Source organism: Cricetulus griseus, chromosome 2, assembly GCF_003668045.3.
Source record: "Cricetulus griseus strain 17A/GY chromosome 2, alternate assembly CriGri-PICRH-1.0, whole genome shotgun sequence".
In the NCBI taxonomy this organism is placed as follows: Eukaryota; Metazoa; Chordata; class Mammalia; order Rodentia; family Cricetidae; genus Cricetulus; species Cricetulus griseus.
The window spans coordinates 255,083,292-255,108,806 of NC_048595.1; the positions used below are offsets into that span (position 1 = coordinate 255,083,292).

The following is a 25,515-nucleotide window of genomic DNA, read 5'->3' on the forward strand; positions in this document are numbered from 1 at the left end:
CTTGCTCTCCCTATACCTCCTGTCTAGCTCATGGCCATTAAGCTTTTAGTACACGAGTCACAGCAGTGCACCTTTACACACAGGTGTGTGTGCTTACTGTATCTCAAAAGCATGTCCTATGCAACAGAAAACTAACTCCCAAGTTCTTCTCTACTGTCCTCATTGGACAAAAAGAGAAAAGTTGCAAACTGACCCCCCATTTTTTTTCGAGACAGGGTTTCTCTGTGCAGCTGTGGAGCCTATCCTGGCACTCGCTCCGGAGACCATGCTGGCCTCGAACTCACAGAGATCTGCCTGCCTCTGCCTCCCGAGTGCTGGAATTAAAGGTGTGTGCCACCAACACCTGGCTTTTTTTAAATATTGAAAATTCTTAACTCCAGACCAGAGTGTCTAATTTGAAGTTCAATGTGTCTGTTACCAACCAACCTTGCCATGGTCACTCACAGGACTTGTTTCAGAGGGAGGCAGCAGGAGGCACTGCCCATGTGAGGTAGTGGTAATTTGCCTGCCCTTGAACAAATGATAAAGTTCTTACCAGTATTTCTTCCCTTTTCCACCTTGGCCCTCTGACTTTAAATCCTCTCCACATAAGTGTTAGGCAATGAAATCATTCTCTCTCAGGAAAAAAAAAATCAATATCAAATGCAATTTTATTCATTTATCAACATTTATTCATTTTGACTATAGGAAAGCATAAAAGCAACATCTTTTTAAAACTTTCCAAGCTGTTAAATTTTTTATGAAAAAAAAATGTCTTTTCTAGATCAGGGTAAGAAAATAGCTCACTGGTAGAGAGCTTGCCTACCTTGCACATTGCCTTAGATTAGCTTTCCAGTACTGAAGAAATCTAAAATGCCTACTAACTAGAGTATCTGCATTTGTATTTTTAAATGAAAATCTGAAGTTTCTTATTTCACTTAAAACTTTGTACTTTCATATGTGAGAAATATCATGCCTACTGGATTCTTATGGATTCTCTTTGGTGGTGACCCATGGTTATGGACCAAAAAACATACATGTCATTTCTATGGAAAGTTGAAGAGATATTAATGATATAAATATTCAGGAAAATGAACAACACTCTCTTTATCCAACTACTTAAAAAAGCTAAAAGTTGAATTGTTTCATAGAAAATCACAGGGAGGCATCACAGAACAACTGACAAAAGCAGTCATGTGATTTTGAAATGAAATCATGATTTAAAAAACACAGTAAAGCTTTTAGTTTTTAAAAAATCTTCCAGCTTTAGGTTTTGATCAACTAAAGGAAAGATCCAGAATGAGGAATGCACAGGTGGGACACACATGGGATAGTCCCTCTAGATCAGAAGAATTATAAGACAGCTGGTAAGGTGGCTCAGTGGATATACCATGCAAGTACAAGTGTAAAGGAAAGTTCAGCTCCTAGGCATGCACATGAAATCCAGGCCCGTGTGGTGGCCTGCCTGTTATGTTCAGAGCCCAGGAGGCAAATATAAGGGGATGCCCAGGCAAGATGACAAGCTATACTAACTGAACTGGTCAGACTTAGGCATGGAAATGGAGAGCAGTGCCAGCTAGATAATCCAGTAAGGGCATTTGCCCTAAGGCTTGATCTCTGAAACCGATCTACAGAGTAGAAGAAGAGAAATTGTCCTCTGTACACCACACTCACACATGCCATACATGGTACGTGTGTCTAGGCACCTACACACACATTTAAAAAGTGTTCCAACAAAGTTAAATGGAGAATAATAAAGACACCAACACCATCCTCTAGCCTAGATGTGCACACACACACACACACCTATATGTGCACAGACATGCATGTGGACATGCATACACACATGCATACCACATTAAAAACAAAAGAATGACACAAATCAGAGATGGCTGCGCACTGCTAGAGTTGTGAGCAAACCATAGGAGTATGGAGGTCAATGACTTCTGATGACATTGAGTTTTAAGTTCTGCTGAATTAGCTCTCCTATGTCTCTTTATTATAATATTTAAAACTTGCAAAGTTTAACCCTAAATAAAAAAAAGAGTATCTTCTTAGTGCAAATTGGTTGAGTGACTGGATTTGGCTCATTTTATGTGCAAGTTAATCACCACCCTTAATGATGTACCAGTTCACTTATTTTCTGAAAAATATTGATCATAGATATGATGACACCTTTCGTTGATGGATGCATGTAGTAAAAGTGAATAATGGTTATACTGTTTATGTTCATGGAGACTGGCGTTTGATCTTTTGACAGTTAAGTTTTCAGCATAAGCATTTTAGGAAAGGCTTTGATATGGAGTGTACATTTCAAACTGGAGCATGTCAGGGTGAAAGTGTTCCCTTCTGCAGCCATCTGTCCTTACTCATTTCTTGTTCCCTTACTCTTTACTCTGGAGTGCATATTACTCTCATACAGTTCTTCAGGGAACTGCAAACTACAAAGACAAGGAAAGCAATACATCTTGTTTATAGCCTTGTCTGATCCTATCTGTAAGGGTAGAGTAAAGAGATTAATGTTTTACTTGATGGAGTTTAACTTTTCAAGTTTTTAAAACATTGAACCAAAACTCAATGAGACTGGGATGATGTTACTTAGATGTAATGAAAAGATGCAGTTTTGATGTGTTTGTTCTGAAATTCTTAGCTTTGGGCCATTAAAGTTCTTATTTAAAGATATTTGTTAGTTACATGCATGAAAGATTACTTGAGAAGCTATTTCATCATATTGCTGTCCTTCTTTTGGCAAATTATATTGGTTTTGACTTTTGCTATGAATGCAAAAGTCAAATCTCTGCAACACAAAATGTTTTTGAAAACTCATTGGATCATAAAACGTCTGCCTATCTCAAACCGATGGGTAGTTATTAAAAAGTGTTCTCTTTCAGTGGTCTTTAGGAAAGTAAGGATGAGGGAACAGAAAGTCCTCCCTTATAAGCAGGGTTACATTTTACAAGCTGTCATCCTGCCCTCTCAATTTAAATCTTCCCTGACAAGTTTAATGCCAACAAACCTTGGAAACCAAGATTGACTCAGAATTTGGAAGTGCGGTAGCAGAATCCTTTTAAAAGATGTCATTAATTTTGTTTCTTTTTTACACACACATATATACATATGGTGAGGTTCTAGTTTTGTGACTTCTATGCAATAGTTTTTCCTAATAATGAAGCAAACACAAAAATTGTCAGCCAACTCCCTTGTTACATTGGGTAAATCAAGCCAGACACTGAAGCAGGACCCAGCCCCTTTCCTGCCATTGTGCTGTGCCCCTTGGAGGAACCCCAAAGTTCCTTCTAGTGTGCTTTTGAAATAATTTGATGTTCAGCACATCATCCAAGATGGGCCACTTAAAGCTTAATTGCCCTTTAGAATGATTTGTGATGTGTCTCCTTCACTCTTTTAACAGTGTTAATTTTATAAGCTAGTTTTATTATGTGCACATTGATACAGAGAAAGATGTTCTCTTTTAGAGTCTGGATTCTTCTTTCAAGTTCATTTTCTTTAAATAGTAGGAGGAGGACTAGAGAGATGAATCATCAGTTAAGAGCCCTGGCTGCTCTTCCAGGGGACCTGTGTTTGGTTTTTAGCACCCACATGCTAACCCACAATTGTTTGTAACTCCAGTTCCAGGGGAGTTGTCACCTTCTTCTACCTTCCAACAGCACTGCACACAAGTGGTACACATACAAACTGCAAGCAAAACACCATATACATGAAAGTAAATTTCAAATTAAAAATTTAAATAGTAGGAAATAACAATAATTGGCATTGATTATTTTTTATTATCTAAAGCATCAGTGGGGCAATTAGTTTTTCTTCTCCAAAATTGTTTTGTAATTTTTTCCCTATTATGCCCAGGGTCAAGACTTCAGAATTCCTGAGATAATTATTATGGTGACAATAGCAAACTGGTGAACTGTGTTGACTCACATTGCCAAAACTGTAAAATCAGTGTGTCTTACCACTGTGCCTCAGATATGTAAATTAACCTTTGACTCATTCATTCATTCATTAAATGGGCCTTTTGAATTCCAGCCCCTGTGTTGCTGGTGTTGTATTGTGTTTTGTTTTGTTTCCACTCATATTCTTCTTAGTCTGATATCTAGTTGAGTTGTCAAAACAACAAACAAGAAAGCAAATAAGTAATTATAATGTAGTAAGTAGATACAGTAGCATGCAGGGTAATATGATAAAGACTGAAGGAAGATGGGCAACTTTGGGAGGGGCTCTTTGGAAGAACTCTCTGAGAGGGATATTTAAATAGATCCCAAAGATAAAAATAAGCTGGGCCTTCAGAGAACAGACCCCATGAAGACTTTCTGAGCTGGAAAGTTACCACTTTCCAATTTGTTATCTGAGAACAAAACTATCTTTCTACATATGAACACTGTGCTGATATTAACTAACTTAAATGCAAAATGATTAATCTGGACTGAGCATAAAACAAGAAGTGAAGGAACAAGGAAATCACTCTACTTTGAGAAAGAAAAGAGAATTATTAGGTGACATGAAAGTACAAAAAAACATTTAGAGATCTGTATCATGCCTTTGCAAACACCTCATTGTGTGATACAAGCTATCAGATTTGGTATTCATGGAGGGCAAAGATCTTGGAGTTGAGAATTACCTTGGGCTTTGGAGAATGAATGGAATTGATAGGCTCAAAGGAAGCAACAAAATGAGAGAATTTACTAAATAAAGATCTAATACTGCCAGACCCTGAACAAAAATGTGTGACTATGAAGTCTCACATGCTACAGCCAGAGCAACCTGTGAGGTAACAGAGATGATAGGCAACCCTAATTCATATAAGTTGGTACAAAGATAGAACAGCCAAAGTCATTATGGTTTATTAAACAAAAATGCTATAATTATACAACTTAATGGAAACCTGATAATAGGATAAGAAGACTTTTTTTTAAATCATCCTTTTTTATTTTACCTGGTGGTGAGAACGTGGCCTATACTAACCTTTAAGTGTCTGTGCATAGGACACTTCAGAATTAACCCCTGTACACCTGGTGGTGCCTGAAGGTTAACAAATCAAACACCAAATCCAAGAGATTCACTAAACATTGTCAGTGATAAAACTAGACAAGTTTATTTGAGATATTTAATTACTGTCTCAGTGTGGGACAGATTAAGTTCCAGAAAACAGCAAGATACCCAAATTGTGATGTGTTCTAAGGATTGGAAGGGAAGAGCTAAAGAAAAGAACGGAAGGAGCATGGATGTGATTAGGTGATGAGAACTGGGGGCTTAGTTCTTGAGTTCATAATTAAGCCTTGGAGGTGGGAAAGTATAATTCTGACCCAAATAGAATTACATAAACAACCTCAGACAGTAACTATGCAAAGTCCTTGGAGCTGTATGTTTGTATGATCATCAAAACCACACCCAACCTATAGAGTGAGCACTATTTATTCTGAAGTCCATAAATATAACTTATTTATTTCTCCCCACAACTTTCCAGAAGCAAATGCTGCTGTTATCTGCATTTTCTAGGCAAGCAATCTTGGGCACAGAGAGATCAAGCAATTGGGCCAAGATGAATCAACTTGAAACAGTACAGCAGAGATTCAAACACAGGCATTGTGCCTTCAAAGCCTGAGCCTTTAGCTCACACGCCATATGCTTATATCCAAGATGGTGTTTTAATTGCATAGTTTGACTTCCATCTTATGTAAGTGTCTTGAAAAGGAGTTAATTAACAGTTTTAAAAGTTGGGTGGAAACCAGAAAGTCCACAGATGGCCCGGCAGTGGTAGCATAAATCCTTACCATAGAAGACAGCCTGGAATTCTCAGGCAGAGAATAGGAAGGAATAATGAATCCCTGAATATATTATTATTGTTGTTATTATTATTATTATTATCATCATCATCATCATTAGCTTCTTTCCATGCACTATTGATGCAGGAGATTGTCTCTTTGATAGTTGGTAATTTATCGGGCAAATGGCCTCTATTTGTTCTTTCTATATACTACAAATATATGTGCTTTTATTTCTGTACAATGTATATTCATTTACCTCTGTTGATTGCCAGGGTTTTCATTTGAAACTCATTTCTTTCTAGCATTATTAAATAAGACTTAGACCTGGAAGAGTAGAGTTTTGTGAGGGGTCTCCATGTTAGAATGACTAGGTCACCATCCCTTGGGTCTCTCTTTAGAGAAGCTCAGGTCTTGGAATAGGAATTATGAGGAGCCATTCTCCTTGGGAAAGACACACAGGACTTCCTTGACAAGCCCTGTGTCTGGTGCTCACACACTGGGGGAGGAAAGACCTTGCCATCATCCTCCATGTTATTTGTTCAGTCTTTTCCATGTTGAGGAGAAAGTAGGATTGAACAGTATACCAGATGAAGTCATACAGTTTAAAGGTGAGGGGACAAGGTACCAGTTTGGTGTCATAGCTGATATATGGAAGGAGGTAGCTGGCCTGTCTTCAGTGAATCTGTCAGTACTTTGATTTGAGCAACTGTCTGAACAAACGTCATCTTGTTCTATCTTCCTAAAGCACAGTTCAATTGAATTTGCTTCCAAATACTTCATTATTTTAATCTTAACAACAAATATACTTACTCTTGAATTTATGATTCTCCATGATTTTAACCTAGACTGTGGATACCACCCTATCTGCCAGTGTACCCATTTGGTCAGACAAGCTACAACATTTATCCTGCAGGGTCATCATGCATCCAACTGTATTAGACTCAGGAGAGGACCATGTCCACTTCTAATACCTGTCCCCCTTTTCTTATTAGCCCCAGGTGAGTGTTGTAGCCACTCAGCTAAAGGTCATCTCCACAACAGAGCCTTGCTCATTGACCTGAAGACCTGTAAGATTTGTCCATCCCCAACTCTTTTTATCTGTGATCTAAGTATTTATGAGAATTATCTTCCTACTACACTCTGGGAAGAATCTGTACCTCATTTACCTTTTGCCTATTTCATTTAATAGCATAGAAAGTTAAAAGTGAAAGGGCTCAGATAACATATAGATTATGTCTTCATAAAAACTTTTCTTTCCCTATGCCCCCAGTAAGAAACTATGTATAGGGCAGATTATCTAGTCCTCAATCTAAGAAATGTTATCCAAAAACAGTGAGTTTGCCTCCTGGCATGCACATAGGAATTACATGGATTGTCTATGATGCTTCTAAATGCTGGGAACAGCAGACTCAAACTAGAAATTAAGGTTGAGGAAGTGAGACCCACGTGTCTAAATTGTGCAACATTCACTCCCTCGCAATACTAAGGTATAACTAGGTTGGGCATCCGAGCTCCACAGTGGATGAGTTCATAGTCTACCAGTTGTTGTTTCAGATGAGTTACAATTTGCTAAATATGGATAATAGTGGAGAACATTATGTCTTACTTGCAATAGTAGCTTACATAATTGTTTAACTTTTCAGATATTTCGAAAGAAAGCAGTGGAACTTGGGGTAAAATTGCTACCTGCATTTCATACTCCCTCTGGAATACCTTGGGCATTGCTGAATATGAAAAGGTAAAAGTCTTCATTTTCAACAACATACTTTAAGGTGGAATATCTGAGATTGTGGCCTCATGAGATGGTTAATTACATGCACTTTGCTGACAGTGGACCTCAACTGAATGTCTTAGAACTGTGTTGGGAACTCTTAGCCCTTCAGTGTTCTGTGACCTGGGATGGGCTCCTGTCATGAGCTAACATAGTCCTAACAGAATGATGCCAAACAGACTTGAGCTAAAATTGTCTCCATTTTATAGTGCTCTTGTATTAGTAATACTGTCCCACTCCATGAATACCAAGTTAGGAAAACATGTCACTTAAGCAAATCCCTAGGGTTGTTTACTTTGCTTAAACTATTGAAGATGGAGATGTTGCAGAGAAATAACACTGGCTAATCAGACCTTTTAAAAATCTGGACTATCTGACTATATGAGGCTGGAAGCAGCCAAGACTGCCAGGCTCACAGTTGTAAAGAGGGAATAGGACTACTTCATTGACAGATCAACCAGCCCTTTTGCATAGAAATAACTGGCATGCTTCTCAATTAATTAAAAGCAAACAAACAAGCCAGCCAAATACTTCCTGTGTTCTCCCAGGGAATGTGTTGAGTTTTCATTGTAGTTCTCGTATTTCATCAATTAAATAATTTCATTTTAAGCTGTAATGATCAACATAAAATGTGATAGGTTCTTATAGAAGTTACACATAATAACCCTCAGAAGAGCCCAATATAGTAACTCCAGTTGTTTCTCCATTTGGGGGACCTAGAGTCACAGGGAGATTACTAATCTATTTGCCCAGACAATAAGTAAGTAGCAGTGCTAGACTGAGTACTGAGATGTTTATATGTGCATGTGTGCCTGTCCACAGATATGCTTTATTTACTTTAGTAACACTACAAGGACCAGCAGAGTGGTTTGACAGAACTATAATACATAATTATTTATTTTAGTGACACTTTATCCCCAAGTTAGTCATGAAAAATCATGGAAATTAATCATGGTTTGATAGTTTTCTCTTTTCCTTTAGTTAAAAAATCCTCAAGTTTCTGTGTTTTGTTTCATTTACAAATTATTCTGTTTTGTTTCATTTATAAATTACTAACTAAATTTTGAACTTGTGTCTACCTTGTTAACTGAATCTGTGTGTCTGTGTATGAAGCAGGCTGGGCAGGTTGATGCAGAAAGATGAGGAAGTCACACTATAGGGCTATCAAATTTTTAAGTATTATTAAGAATTATTAAGTATCAAATTGAGCTAGTTTCTCTGCCAGATAGTATGACAGCTCAAGACCTGTTTTCCCCACTAGGGCTCCTGAAGCTATGTCTGTGAGCTTGCATTATCTTTCCATGTTCTGCAAGATCTCAAGGCAGGACTGCATCTGAACTTGTCTTTCAGTTGCTTGGCATTTGGATGCCTTTTGTATTTGGCTCATGTAGACCATCTCCATACCTCCAGATTTGATATTTATATGTAACATTCTGACCAAGATACTGCTTCCTTACTTTCAATAAGATCTGATCACAAAGACACTGTACATTTAGCTCATTTTCCCTCCCCCTACCCTCTGAGGGAGCTAATATGAGCATAGTGGTATACAAATTGCTTATCGAGAGACCTGCTTCTTGATTAGCTGCAGCTTCTTCAAGGTTTTGTTTTGAGCCATCTCTTTAAATTCTGCAGGCTCCTTTATAAACTTGGAGATAGACTAGTTCAGTAGTTTTTTGGTGACCCTTTCCAGGTTACAAACTAAGATTTGATCAATCAACAGGGACCTCTTCTAATAAAATGTATGTTTATTAGAAAATCAAATGATTCTAATTTCTAAAACCCTAACATACTATGGGAGTTCACTTAGGACCTGAGGCTTCTGTTTAAGAACCTAGAGTAGATGATGACTTTAAATTTATGAAGACTCATTGGAGCGAATACTGTAGCTTTCCACAGCTGAACAAAAATTTCCTAAAAACTAGCATGGGCCTACTTTGCATAGGTTGAACTGGGTATTATAATGTTTAATTTGTTGTGATGTCTCTTGAAGTAATTGTAAACATTATTAACTTTATTACATGTTTATTTCTAATAATGAAGTGGATTTTTCTTAATCAAATCTATTTTTAGTGAACTATAGAAATATTTTTCTTTATACATAGGAATGCTTATTAAATTGTGAATTTATGTGTGTGTGTGTGTGTGCGTGTGTGTGTTTGTACATTTATGATGATGATCAAGAATTCATTAACGGGAACATTCAGAGTTTTCATAAGGTCATCCCTATTTTGAACAATATTTTGCATTATGACATTGCCTCAAAGATTATAAACAATTGTATATGCTTTTTTAAAAAATGATCACTTTAATTTATATATTCCCAAATGTTTTCATTTAAACTAAAGAAATTGTATAATTATCTGGCTGCTGATGGGAACATTTTTTTGTTTTTGTTTGTTTGCATTTTGTGTACTTACATGAGTTTTGTTGTTTTCACTATTAAATGTTTTGTCCACATTCATTCCTATGTACCAAATTCACAAAATCAGCTTTGGCAAAATTATAGTAGGATTCTTCATATTCATTTGTCTAATTAAAGTACATTATTGGAACCCATTCTCTTTCTGGCTGAAAAGCTTGAGTTGTCATCTGAAAATTTTTCAGATAACACAGAAAATGACATTTTGCATATACCTACAGCATACTTTTATTTTACCAGTGTGCTCGGTCCTTTGCATCTATATTTTCACAATGAGGCTCAAAAAAAGGGAATGGCTGGCAAGGGCTTCTCTAACTTTTGAAGGCTGTCACTAGTGAGTGTTTTAAAGGAGAAAGTGGGAAATGGGTCCAGCAAAATTAATTATCTTCTCAAAACAAGAGACTGTAGAATTTGTAGAATGCCCAAGGTATGTGGATGGGGGAGGACTGTGGGAGGTTGAGGACACTTTGTAGAATAGAAGGGGTAGTCTCTGCTGACTGGCTTTGAAACACAGCATGAGCTATGTTGAAGAAAGCATGGAGTGATGTCTGTGTTATTATAAAGCAACACATCTCAATTGTGAAAGCAGGAATGCTGTTCTTTGCCAACATCCACAAAAATGTGAACCTACGTCTATCACTTGTGCATATGCCGCTAATATCTGTGTTAAAGATAATTGGTTTCTTTACTTTTTCTTTGTCAATTATAGGTATTTCTTTGTGTCTCTGCTGTGTTGATGTTTTGTCCTAAACCTTGGGAAGATTTTCTACTTCTTTTCACTTCGTTTTATTGAAGAGGATGACAGACAGGCCTACTCCCTCAGGATTCATAGCCTGGTTGTTAAAGCAGAATATATATTTTTTTATGTAGTGTTGTATGCTCACATTTGTAATTTACAAATATAGCATAGTTTTTTGCCAAGCAAAGATAACTGCTTACTGGGTTGAACTTAAAACAAGCAGTATTTTGAATTGGGAAGGTTTATATATTTGGAGCCAAAATATCAATAGACCAAATTGGATTTTGTTATTTATGTATAAGCTGGAAAATATGTAGAAAAACTAATTTACTTATACCGCTGTCTTGGGAACTCTGTGGTGGAGGATGGGGGGGGGGTGCTTTTCTTGCACTTGTAACAAATACTTAATTTAAGAGCTATATTTTTACTGTTAGTTGGAATTGTGATTTTGTAGCTAGTAGTCATTCCATAGCCTAGGTGTCACAAGAGCTGATGAGACTAACATGCTTGCATCCCCAGTACAGTTGTAGAAGGAGGCTGTGTAAGTCACACAATGTCTCTGCCAAATGAAAACCAATGTCATGCTAGCAGATTAGATTTTTGTATAACCCAGTTTCTTTAATGACAAAATGTCAAAGTTTGATGTCTAATCTCGTTACTACTATTAGCAAGGGGACTCATGCATTTATTTGTCTCCAGCTTGCCACAGAAAACTCACCTATGTGAATTATGAAGCATTTTACCGTTCCTTTATTTCTAGGCATAATTTAAGATCAGGTGTAGATAAGACTTATGTTAGATTTTTGCTTTTCTAAAGTATGTTCTTAATTTAAAATAATGTAGTTAATGTGCCCATTATTCATTTCTATCACCACACATACAGTCTGAGCATTCCTAATAATTATTCTGTCTCTCTTGATAAATGAGTTAGTTTTAGCTATATTGTTTTATCACTTCTTTCTCTTAGTGGATTTTCTGAAGCGACACTTGTGGGGTGGGTATATTAAGTTAGTGGGACTGTTTGTAGTGTGTGCTTTTATTGCTCACCATCAAGGGATGTGCTGGAGCCTGGCTGCTCTCTCTTTAGAGTCTCATTAGTCTGCAAGGTGATGAATGAGGCACAACTACCTCACCTGCCCCCCCCAAGCCCTTGCTTGATAAAGCTTTTTGTACCCACTATTTTAATTATCTGACAAAATGCATACTGTGTTATGAATTGTATTGTAGTTTATATTCCTATAATTAAATTATAAATTTCTTTGCTTGAAACATGGTCTTAATTAGGAATAATACATAGCTTAATGTTTCCTAACAAAGGAATGAATGGTGATAATCCCCTTTCTGAGTTACTGAGTAATACTTGAATGGTACAAAAATACTTGTATATTATACTTGGGAGTTTTAATAGACAAACTAAAGAAGACTGTTTAGTGGCCTAAATAATTTTAAAATGTTTTGTAAATGTCTTACTATGACTTGACGGCATATTTCAACATTATTATATTTGAATCCCATTTTTTTTAAGTATCTGGTTTCAGATTTGAAGGAGGTACATTATGTTTTCAAAATGAATCTGAGTACAGTTCCATACTTTAACTTAAGAATATCAATTAGGAATATCAATAAACATTTTCAGAGCAGAAGGAGAGCAGCTGATTTAATGATTTGCTGGTAAAGACAGCATATTGCTTAATTATCCTGTGGTGTTTTAGACCAGCAATCTAAGCATGCGTATAAATCAGGGCTTCACTTGACAGTTCATGCTTATTTATGTTCCATGGATCCTTAAGGAACTCAAAAACAAGTTCTACCAACTCCAGAAGAGCAAGTTTGTCTAAGTATGTTAAGCTGACCTCTTTTTTGAGTTTATCTTTCCCCAGATTGGACTTTGTTGTACTAGGTTTCTGTCTTTTAGCTATTTAATCCACTTAATCATTGCTAGTCTCCAGAAAATAGATAGAAATCAACCTTACTTGAAGATCTTTAAAGTGGTATACATAGTGATAATGTCACTAATTAGAATATTACAACTCTTTTTTATCTTTTTTTGTAACAATATTTTCTCATTTTAATATCAACCCCAGTTCCCACTCCCTCCCCTCTCCCCCCCCCACCTACTCCTCACCCCATCCTCCATCCACTCCTCAGAGAGAGTAAGGATTCCCATGGGGAGTCAGTGAAGTCTGGTACCTTACTTTGAGGCAGGATGAAGCCCAACCCGCCCATATCTCTGATGAGAAAGATATCCATCCTTCCATAGGGAATGGGCTCCAAAAAGCCAGTTCAAGCACTATGGATAAATCCTCTGCCTCTTACCACCAAGGTTTGGTTCTTCGTAACACACAACTGCCAGTACATAGGAGAGTAGAAGGAAGTCAGTTAAGCTAATGGTCAGGAAAATGGACAGTTTTGTCCTAACCTTGTCTCAGACTCAAGACTTATAAAAGTAGGAACTGAGGCCATGGGCAAGAAGGTAGCATGTGGGATGGCATCTCGGGGTTGTTTTTCTTTCTCTCAATGGGACCTCGTTGGTCTTATACACAGCCTCAGCTCCTGAACCATCCTGTCATCCGTTTCAATGTTTTCTTCCCAAGCAAGTCAGACATTCCTCTTTTAATCAGAGAATAGAATGGACAAAACCTTGGCCCACACTTTGATATTATTTGAAGAGTCCCAAAAAACTAAGAGTCCCTGGAAAAAAAAAAAAAAAACAACTGTAGGTCTCTAATTAGCAAGCCTGGAATAGTTTACTATAGTAATTAGTCTATCAGCCATTTGAAAGGATTCTTTTCTTCTTTTATAATTGAGACAGAGTTTCATATATGATGCTGGCCTCAAACTGCCCATGTGCCTGAGGATGACCTTAAATGACTGATCCTCCTAGCTCCACCTCTCCAGTAATAGGATTATAGCCCAGTACCACCATACCTGGTTTATTAAGTGATGGAAGCATACTCTCCCAGCCAAGCTGCATTCCCAGATAAAGAATTTTTTTCTTTTAGAAATTACAACTCTAAGCAGAGAATTACTTTACCAGAGACAACTTTGTAAAATAAAAGTGATCTCTAAAATGGAAAAACTAACAAAATATCTACCTCTTTCAGCTGGTACTTTGCCATAGTTAAAACTAGTATTTGACATTATCTCTATGGCTTTAAAACTTGGGCCATTTTCTTAACCCTCTTGAGTTTGTATTCTCATAACTAAATCTAAAGTAAGAGCACTAATGATGAACTCAAAAGATTTTTGTGGAAATCCAATTAATACATGAAAGACATATTGCAGAGTAATAGGAAAGAAATGCACATTGGATTCGTTCCTAATGTATGGCCTTACTCTCCGTATTGAGGGTAATGGTGTACATAAAAATGGCATATAAAGTGAAGTGCTGAAGGACATATCATTTCAAAAATACTGAATTGGCATATTAATTATTTCAAGTTGAACTTAACCAAGGAACAGAAGGGCCAGCTGGCCTGTCTTTTCCTACATGAAACAACCTGCAATAATTCTTTGGGAAGAACTGCCTTCCACATACAAGGGTGGGAAATAGCATTGATCACCAGAGAATGGTAGTTGGTACTGGAATGCACCTAAATTCGTGGGAATAATCTAGAGGGCGGGAATAACCCTTCCCCCCAACTGCTACAGGCCAGAGTATTTCCTCTCTAGATGTCTCAGTAGATCCTTGCAATTGACTCTCCTAGGCCAGAGATCCATTTGTTCTGCCCTTCCTTTATGTCTCACTCTCTCTAAAAGGTATAAAGCATTGTGTTCCAGTCCTTGTGTTGGACTCATCCTTTAAAAAAAAAAAAAAGTTAATAAAGATTTGAATTTTTTGCCTGTTCATCACCCATGTATTAATGGGGTTCCTACATCTAGTCAAAAGGCCCACATAAGAACTATGGTAAAGGGCAGAGGGGCTCCTTTTCCTCTACAGTGACATAGTGTACAGCCAGAATTCAATTGGTAATGATCCTTTACGATAATCTTTGACTTTCAAACACCCAGTGTCCCTTTCTGAAGCACCTCCCCCTCCTCTAAACCAGGAAAGGCTCTGGTAGACCTAACAGGAAATGTGGAAAGAGTGTCTCTGTGTGGTCCACCACGCTCCATGCTCAAGTTCTTAATATTTTTTATTGTTATTTTAGGTCTAATATATGAGATCAAGGCTGAAGTCATTACCTAAATTCTTATTTGTTTTTTTTTTTAATTTTCTGTCTCTATTAATTAGCAATGCTAATTTAAACTGAGTTTGAGGCAACGAGTGTCATGCTCTTTTCCCAGGTCCAACACATTACTTCATGCCTCATTACTGTGGTACAAACTGAATTGCTGAGAAGGTGTGTGTTCTAGCTGTAAATGCGCACATAGGCCTATTTCCTAGTTATTAACGTATGCTAATTCTGCTCTCTAACTACAGTCACTTTATGCCAGAAATTCTCGACTTCCCCAGTGTTGTAGAATAACTTGGAAAAATTTTAAATTCTGTCTTCATCATCCTTTGTCACATCTGCTTAAGTCAATTCAGGGTAGGGTCCCTGTGTTTAAGGGCATCTTAAAGATGGAGAGAGCTTTGTTTCCTATCTCAGCTGCCTTTGAAGTTTTTTTTTCCTCTATTTACTGGCAGTCAATTTAATTATTGAAATATACAAATACCAGAAAATGAGTGTATAAAACCCCAGCTTTAGTATAATCAAACTTTACAAACTGCACAGTGTACGTGGTGTGGAGCTTGTTCAAGTGCTGCATTCCATATGCCCACTTTGTTTTTCAGTGGTGTTTTAGTAAGGTATGTAACCTGCTTTTCTAACCATGTTCAGTCTGCAATCTTTATGATGAGAAATACCTAAGCCTCAGCAACATCAAAGCATCCCGTGTTCAGACTGTGTGGTCTCCACGGAGTACACTGAGATTGCATGTCACTAGCCTTACTGTCCACTCATAATAGATAAATGCCTTTAGTTTGGTTAAGCTTTGAACCTAACTTCTCAGAGCTGCTCAGCAAGGCAGCCATGTCCACTGGGAGGTAGTATATTCTGTGTCTGTGATTAGAATTGCCTCTGTTAGTATTTCTGCAAATTGTCCATTTACCTCTAAGCAGTTTGTTGCTTTTTCAAAAAAAAAAAAAAAAGTTAATTTCAAATAGTTTCTTTTTTTTAACCTAAGATTTTACTTGTCCTGCACTCCTCCCATACTTTTTTTTTAGTTCCATGTGAAAGACAAAACACATTTTGACCCATACTGGCATTGGAACCAAAGAAAGATATCTTTAATTAAATTTAATTAAGAACTTTAGGGTAACTGTTTAATAGCAAAGCCATTTCCAGAAAAACATAGCTGAGTCTTCAGGCAACAGTTACTGCTTCATTATGAGCAGTAAGGAAGGGGAAGAAAGAAAGAAAGAAAAGTCTCCTCCTCCCTTCAGATGAGAAGGGGGCCCAGATCTCTGAGAACAGTTCATCCTCTCACTGACCTTTGTTCATTACATCTCTGCCAGGCATTCAGAAGCTTAACCAAACTAAAGAATTTATCTATTACAAATGGACATGCAATCTCAGTGTACTCGGTGGAGAACTCACAGTCTGAACACGGGATGCGTTGATGTTGCTTGCTGGTCACCCAGTGTGAAGCATAGGGATCTGACGAGTCTCAGGATGCCTAAACTGTTTCCTTTCTGCCCACCTCTGTCATAAGTGAAGTTCCCACACAGGTAAATGTAGTGTAAAGTGACTTTTATTCTCCAGGGGAAACACTAGACCCCGTCTGCCTGTGAGCACAGGCTTGGAGATGCTCACTTCTTCTGCATCCTGGCCTTCCTCCTGACCGAACTCCCATCCTCACAGACACCTGCTATTTTTCTAGTACCACAGGAGCAGAAAAAATAGGTGTCTGTATGCAGTGGCTCAGCTGGTGGTGCACTCAACCAAGGAGTAGATGTTTTTAAGTGTTTTATGTACTTCCAAAAGGAAGTACATATTTTAAGAATAAATATGAGTATTTACATGTAGAAATTTATCATGGGTGGCACACTCACACTTACTTAAACTCCTTCAAAAGGTACTTGTCTTCATCAACTGAAAGGCAGGAAGCCAACTACAGAAGCCTTCTTTACCCTTCAATTTTAAGAACAGAGAACCTTGTTTCAAAGCACAGGGAAGTGGACTGTTAAGCATGGTCAGTTTTTTTCCCATAGTATTTAAATGGTTAAGTTACCATATATGTTATATAGTGACAGTCATGTATGCTTGGGTACCAGGAACTCCGTAGTATTCAAATGTACAGAGCCAGTATTTCACTTCAGCTTCAGCTAGGTTCACTCTGTTCACACATCTTACAAATGCTAGCAAATCAGCCCTGGCACTTTTCAATTTAAGCTGTGTGTAGAACTTAGATTACGGACAAGTCACAACGCATAAATTCATCCAGCACCTTTGCAGGTCAGCAAGGGAATCTGCTTTTCAAGGAATTGACTTCCCAGGCTTTTTAATGAGCTAACAGTCAATTTTCCTGTGATTGATCTGAAGACTAGATTGTTAGTATGGGGCAAACCTTTCAAATACCCAATTAATAAAATGTAAAAGTTTATGAAGTAGCTTAAAAAGATATTTGAAAATTACACGAGGCAGAAAGATACTTTATCAGCCCTATGATTGCTAATCGTTGTAAATAATCAACTGAAAGCATTGACTCTTTGAGTGGAAGTTGAAAGCGCGAAATAAAATTCTTAGACTTCAGCCAATAATTTTTAAAGGCCGCCCTGTCTGGCTGGTACATTAACTATACCGTGTCTCCTGCTTGTGCAGTGAAAGCTTCAGTTGATCTGTTCTGGAAAATGGGATGAACGATAATTGATTGCGGTCTCTTATTAACTAGAGAAGGGAAAGTGATGGAGCAATCCTAAGAATTAATTGTAATTTACGAATCTGGAAATCAGTGTGCAGCTGGGCATGGGTACAGGCGGAGCAATTTGGTGGTTTTGCAATCATGACAAATTATCGTCATCTGTGAGGTGGAGAGTTGCTTGTGTTCCTTTCTGCAGTTTTGAGTAGGGGACCCCATTCAAGAAGACTCTGTGAATGCTCACGTTGCCCTTTTATCCTGAAAATGTCAATGGGAGTTTAACGTCATTAATTAAACAGCCCTCTCCCTCTCTGTCATACCATGCCATAGATTTTATGGAACATTTGTACAAAACAGTGATTACTGGTAATTGACCTGCATGTGTTGAATAATTTTAAGATGCAACTGAGAGTTTAATGTACCTTGTAAATTGAGAGGCTTCCAATTAAGTCGAGTTCTTAAGATAATCACTTTCAAAACTAATCAAGTAATAGGACATTAGTAAAGCTCATATTGATTTAATTGTGACAAATTAATAAACAGATCCAGTGCAATTACTGTAATGGCTTTATTAGTGAACAGTTGTCCAAAATTTAGGAATAAATATGTTCTACCCCCCCCATCCACACACCCCTGGAAGTACAATAAAAATTACATAAGCCAATTTAAGATGCGTGCCATTTCTAATATCTGTGTCGGGAGAGCTGCACAAGTAGCTTGGATGTGTTTGTTTCTGTTATGATTCCATGTGTTTATTCAAAGGCCATGGAATCTGCTTGCTCAGCTCTTTGTAAGAGATCTTCCCTGTTTTATAGATTAACTGTTACAGATCCTGCTTTTCTGGGTCCTATGTTGTCTTCTCCTTCTCTGTCCCCTAGACACGTCAGTTCTGTACCTTTTTGTACCTGGCAGGCACTCTGCAAGTAGACGCTGGAAAATTAATGAATTGTCCATTACAGATTTTCCATAATTTTAAAATATTTGTCAGTGCCAATTCCTATAATGGTGCTGATTGTATTTAAGAAAGATCAGCAGAAAGAAAGGGCAGCAGAAAGGGCAGTGGTATAAATCATATAGCACTATACCATATGGAAGATGCTGTTTTACTTAATATTTTAAAAGTGTCATCACAGGCCTTTCTCTAAGCTGTGGTTTTCTTCTTTGGGATAGGATTGACATGTCTTATCAGTATGACAGGAAGCATATTTACAACTGGATCCTGAAATTTAACATGAGAAGGGCCAACAGGGTATGGGAAGGGCGCTCTCTGAGTCCCAAAAGAATAGAGGAGCTTCAGGTCCCTGTTGGCTGTGGCCAACTTAGCATCCTTTCAGCTTTCCTGGGAACATGGTGGGGTCATCCTTGCCTTTAACTTCTCATGTAAAGAAGTGTGTGTGATGTCGGCACACATTTGTAATTCTAGCAGTTCTCTGTGTCCTCAGCTTATAACGCACAGTCCTCCACAAACCAGGCAGCATTATAAAGGCCCGGGAGTAATTGTTATCATCTGGGACAACAAAGGGCCATGAATAATGGAACCACCCAGCTGAAGAAGGATTATTTTAAATTATTGAAATACTTTTAAATGAGACTGGAATAAGGAATAATGTGGCAATTTCCTTTATTGAGAGGTATTGAGTTGTGTTTCTTAAACTTAGTAGGAAAAGAAAAAGAAAGTTAGCACTATATTAAGGAGAGCACATTTAGCTATTTATTTACCGTTGTAGCTAATTGTATGATATAGAAGGTTGGCACTCCACAAATACATCAAGACTATAAGCAAGCTCTCTTGGCAGTAAAATATTTTTGTGTACTCACCTGAAAATACAAACATGTCTGCATATTTATGAATTATGTATATATACTTGTGGTATACTATGCCATGATTGTCTTCAAAAGAGGAAGCTGTAATTGAGGAAATAGATATTTATAAATTATATTAAGAATGATTTTAGTGAGGACCTTTTACATTGAGAATGAGCTTAGAGGGGCCTTCTGTTTTAAGCTTTTGATTGTGGTGGGTGATATAAAACTTTTGATTTCTGTTGCTTATTTCACAACAGGACTTGAACCTCTGTCCCAAGCAGGATAGATACAATAGTATATCGATAGAATGAGCTTTTTGGCCTTTAAAAGTCAAAAAAAGGAACTGAAGATAAGACATTGGCTTCATATTCTAATCCACTCAGTCCCACCTCCTCCTTCCTGCTTTGTCTGGGACAGACAGACTGACATACCTTCCTCTTTTTTTTTTTTTTAAGGAGGGAGGGTCAAGAGTTGGGGGATTGTTTAATTTATAAACGTTCACCACACAACCATGACTATTTCAATATGAAAACCCAACACCCACATGAAAAGCCAGGTGCAGTGGCACACACTTGCAACCCCAGCACTAGGGAAGCAGAGACAGGAGGATCTCTGGACCTGGTTAGCCAGCTATTCTAACCAAGTCGCTGAGCTTCGGTTCAGTGATAACCTCTGTCCCAGAGAGTAAGGTGGAAGACACAGCTGCTGCTGACCTCTGGCACAAAAAATGGAATGCTGCCAGACTTTCCTAAAACACATATATTTTCACATAATTTTTTTCTAGTTTCTAGAAGTTTCACTCCTGATTTTTTATATATATATATATATGTATATATATATATATATATATTATATATATATACACAAATTTTCAGAAATGAAATCAGAAAGCTCTGAAGTATACTACCTCTGAAAACACAAGGCAGAAATTTTCTATTTAACACAAATGTGTTTTTTATTTTTAAAAAATGGACTACCTCACAAAACATTTCCATAAGCACCTAATTTCACAGTATTCTTTTCTTAGGTGGATTTCTTCAGTGACCATTTATTTGATTCATATAAAATTGCAGCTTTTATTTGAAAGGGCAAATGTATTTTCCTCCTTTTTTTTCTTCTTTTCAAACTAAGCTGCTTACCAGCAGCCACAAAAAAACATGAGCAAAGTTGAGGAATTTTTTGTTTGTTTTGTTTTGCTTTGCTTTGTTTTTCCAGACAGGATTTCTCTATGTCTTCCTGGCTGTCCTGGAACTCACTATGTAGCTCAGGCTGGCTTCATACTCACAGATCTGCCTGTTCCCACCTCCTGAGTGTCAGTATTAAAGGTGTGCACCAACCACTACCACCTAGTGAGGAGACCTGTATTGTGATGTGGCCATTCTGGATTCAGTAGTTCATAGGAGAGCTCCTTATGATGAGTATGAATCCCCCACGGCAAGCAGAACACCTTCCCTGGTCAGCTTTCTGCTCTTTGGGAATAATGGGATGCTGTAATTGTTCTGCTGTTTGTTGGTTTAAACAGGACTCAAACTGCAGCACATCAGAAGTCAGTGAAAGCTGTGGCATAATGCCTACTTCCCGTCATGCCATCTCTTCATGTTGCCTCTCTCAGACTCAGCTGGGGACAAGAACAGTTCATGTCTGGATATTTCATTTAAAAAAGATTCTTTTGCCTTACTTTTAGATAAAAAATTCAGAAATAGCAGCTTTGATAGTTTCTCCTAGTACTCTAATTAAAAGTCTTGCACTTGGCTTCAAAGGCTCCTGCCATAAACAGTAAATATCCAAGTGTCATTTACCTTTAAGCCCAGACCAATTTCTCATCACTTGGCAGTCTATAATGGCCACATTGTCTCATTATGTTAAGTGGCCTTTGATCTTGTTTAGATTACTCTTGAGAACTTTTTTTAATTGGCTTAGAGGAAGTCCTCAATTACTTTTAACTTGATGTAAATATTACAAGACTAATCTGGCGCCATGTCCTCTTTGACTTGTCTTAATTTTATCCACTTTGAAGTGAGCCATCTGTGGTGGTGTGCTCATAAAGGCTGGTGATTGGACAAGGAGTCTTTCTTGTGTTGTTATCATGTGAAATAGACCAGAAAGAGCTTAAACACATGACCATTCACTATTGTTGCATAGGCAGTGAAGGGTGAAGAATGCATTGCTGAGTGTTGCTTTTAAATGAACAGCAAAGTTGGTGCTAGTGTCCAGTTATAGTATCAGACTCCTAATCTGAGTTGTAGGTACTAACTTCATGCTTATATTAGAGCAGAAGTTTAAGAAATAGAATCCATATGAACATAGCCCTGTGTAGAATAATCTCTAAGAATTATATAGTTACTTCCTGAGTTTTCCTAAAAGATGATAGTAATGCCTGGGATCCTTTCTAACGTAAAGGTACAATACATACATTTGTTACTCTGTTGATCCTGAGACTGTGAGTGCAGAGGGGAGCTGATGGTAAGGGTATGAACCAGAGGCATCAGACATCGGGTACTGATACCAAATTCCATTATTCTCCACAGTATTTGGAGGCTTTCCACATATCTGTTTGTCAAGGTCTTGCTCGTTTAATTTATTATAATCTGGTAGAGGAATGAATGTCCGGTTCTAGAAGTGTTGGAACTAAATTCATTTTGTGCATTTTGACTTCCCACTGTCTGAGAAAGATGGGAGGAAAAGTTTTCTGGCTTTCCCTGAGACTGTGGGCTCTCTAGTGCCTGTCTGTAAGTACTGTATTCATAGTTAAGCACTTTTTTATTATAAAAGGTTTTACACATTTCCAACTGAAGTCTACATAACTCACAGAGCTAAATTCCTTCAACAACCCTAAGGATTGCTGTTTTGGCCACTAGGTTTGGTTATGCCCTCTCTTGTTGTTTAAAGCTAAAGGCAAATATATATTTACAGAGTCTATACTTGAGTTAAAATATATGGGCTAAAGAGATGGCTCAGCTGTTAAAACAGTGTGCTACTCTTGTGCAGGGCCAGAGCTCAGTTCCCAACAGCCACATTGGGCAGTTCACAACCACCTATAACTCCAGCTCCAAGAAGATTCAATGCCCTTGACCTCCAATGATGCCTACACTCATGTGCCCACACATAAGCACACATACACAAAATAAATCTTTTTTTTTTTAGTTAAGAATGAGAAACTTTCTAGTATCTTTCTTAACATAAATGGTAAGATTATGAAAATGTCTTCTATTTATCTCCTAGAATAAACAGACTTGACTCTTTGTAAATGTCTTCTGTAAAACTAGGTTTCCTCCTCCATGCAGTCTTAACTCCCTTTTCTCCTTCCTCCCCATTTGTGAAATATGAACACATTTTAAGTGATATCCAGCAGGAGTCTTTGTGATGGAGGGAAACATGTTTCTCTAAAGTTCCAGCACTTCCTTCCAGGCCCTGCCTGTGTTCTGCTGACCCTGTCCTTACTCTGCCCACTCCTCAAGGTTCCTGTGCTTTACTGGCCCTCACAACTCACTCGTCACTACCTAACACTCACCTTCTATACACATTCATCTCTGGGCTGTCTCCAGTGAAACATTTCAGCGAGTCTAATCCATGAGCCTTGAATTGTACACATTGCTTCCGTTTTGTCCACTTACTGCAAGAAGGGTGTTTACTGCCAACTCTTGTTTTCCTGAAAGACCCTCCCTTACATGCTCATCCTCCCAAAAGCTTGTGCTGTGGGCCCTCTTTCCTTCTCCCACCATACTCTTTTTCTCTCTTGCTGGTTCTCCATTGTTTCTTGCTAGTCCACGGCTCCCCATGCTACTCTTCCCTTTAGTTCCCATCACTCCTTTCCAGGGGTAGGGGAAACAATGAGAAACAAATATATGGGAGAGAAGGTTAATTTTGGGAATTGGAACATCCCGTTATGGAGACCAGGGAGTCCCACAGTCTTCCCTCTGCAAGCTTGAGACCCAGGAAAGTGGCTGCTGTAACTCAGACTGTGAAGGCCTGAGAACCAAAGGAGCCATTGTGTAGTGAGAACAGTTCAAAGGCTGGAAATTAGGAGCTTCCACTTCCAAGGATGGGAAAAGATGGATGTCATAGATGAAAGAATCAAAATTCACACTTTGTCTACTTGTTTTATCCAGGCCATCAGAGAGCTGGGTGTTGCTCACCCAGCAGATGAGAGAGTATTTGATTCTAATACAGCCAGCAATATTTGACTAACTATCTGAGAATCTCAACTGAGATGCTCAACACATACAGTTGACCTTCATAGTTTACTTCAACAAATGCATCCTTCTGCTGCTGGTGCTGGTTTCCAAGCCATTTCTCAAAGTCCCAGACTATTGAAATGTTTTTTTTTTTTTAATTTGGTTTTTCGAGACAGGGTTTCTCTGTGTAGCTTTGGAGCCTATCCTGGCACTCGCTCTGAAGACCAGACTGGCCTCGAACTCACAGAGATCCGCCTGCCCCTGCCTCCCGAGTGCTGGGATTAAAGGCGTTCGCCACCAACGCCCGGCTGAAATGTTTTTGAAAGAAACTTATTATCACTTTCTCATCTCATCTTTAATGTTTACTTGGTGCCTTGTTTATGAAATCAAAGTTACCTGGTAAAAACACTACATTCTCAATTTTGTCATTAAGTCTCTCTCTTCTGCATATTTATATTGTTCTGTCTAGACCAACCTTTGCTTCTCACTTTGGCTTTAAAACTCATGAGGCTTCACCACTCCAAAGGCATTTCCCCTCTCTACTTGGCATCTGTAGTAGTGGCTGTATGTTTACTCATCTCTCCTCATTTCCCTGATAGTGTAGACTTTCCTTGTCTACTCTTCACCAGACCTGGGATGCTCTGTTGCTTGCAGGACAGTAGTATGTGTCCAGATTGTTTAGTGTCTGTCTGAACATCGCTACCTCTGAGCAGCAGTGACAGACTGTGGCTAGGAGCAATGAGAGAGCGGTGACATCCTAATGCAACTCTGGAGTGTGGCAGGTAGCTAATGCAGGGAGTTGCTGATCGCCCCTCACACCAGGGTGGAACAAGAAGTGAGTGAGCATGGGGAGACTTCAGCTGCACTGACTCTCAAACCTTTGGAATCAAAGGCAATGTGTGTAAGACACCGGCCCTCCTTAATCTGAGCTTTAGTGCCGTCTTCATTGGCGAACTGTCTTTAGATCCAGCTGTATGTGAGGTTGCTTCTAAACCCAACGTAAATCCTGTGCATCATATCAGCCCCCACACGACTGCCCTCCCAGACTGATCTTTTCTTCTACCAATGCCTTAGTTCAGTACCCCTGAGGTCATCTTTAAATACTTTTCCCTGGCATCCAGTATGTTATCAAATCTTGACCACTACATTCTTATAATATTTTGATAATGGCTCGTAGTCAGGCTTCTTTCCCAACCCCCTTTCGTTGCCCTGTCTCAGCCCGTCAACTCATTTCTGCACTTGAGCAAAAGCTGTGGAAACCATCTCCCTGCTGCCAGTTTCTCTTCTCTCTCCATTTCAGGTGTGTGTGTAAACATACACACAAGTGCTTACTATTTAAGATGATGAATTTGTTAATTGGCTTGACTCTAGTAACCATTTCTCCATCTCTCTTCTCTCTCTCTCTCTCTCTCTCTCTCTCTCTCTCTCTCTGTGTGTGTGTGTGTGTGTATAATGTATCAAAATATTTTGTTCACCTTAAATATAAATGAGAATTTCATTTAAAATATAGACCTATTTTTGGCAAACTGATTTTGATAACTTGTTAGCATGTGAGCATTTTAATTAAATGACTGGGTGGGAATTATGAATCCTTAGCCATGAGTCTTTTGTCCCACAGTATGTCTGGAATGAAAAACGTGGAGAATCCTCATGGACTGCTATGGCAAAATTCCCACTGCTAATAGTGTGTGTCTCTTGCCTTTGTTTTTAAACTGTAGGTAAATTTCTCTGTGTGAAAATTTTTAAGTCTCCAAAATACAGCTTTAATACGGGGAAAAATTTAAAGAACCATTATCTTCATTTTCTTATTGTGTTAAGAGGCCTCAAGTGTCTGCCCAGATAAGAAGCCAGCATGAGTAGAAGAATAGGAGGACATTGTGACCCAGGGTACACATTCTTGGGGCTGTTACTTGAAATTTGTGTTTTAAGTCATAAATGCTGCAGTTAGGGCTTGGTTGGTGGTTCTTGGGTTTGCTATAGTTTAGGACTTGCACTCTGTATGC

The 25,515-nt window shown here is 38.3% G+C and overlaps 1 protein-coding gene across 2 annotated transcripts in view; it reads left to right on the forward strand.

Annotated features, from left to right (window-relative positions):
• The window catches only part of Man1a1 (mannosidase alpha class 1A member 1), a 172,844-nt gene that overhangs the window by 92,990 nt on the left and 54,339 nt on the right, over positions 1 to 25,515 (forward strand). For both annotated transcript variants that reach the window (XM_027402086.2, XM_027402087.2), the window contains exon 6: positions 7,400 to 7,494. In XM_027402086.2, the coding sequence (XP_027257887.1) occupies positions 7,400 to 7,494 (95 nt within the window). The remainder of the gene's footprint in view (positions 1 to 7,399; positions 7,495 to 25,515) is intronic.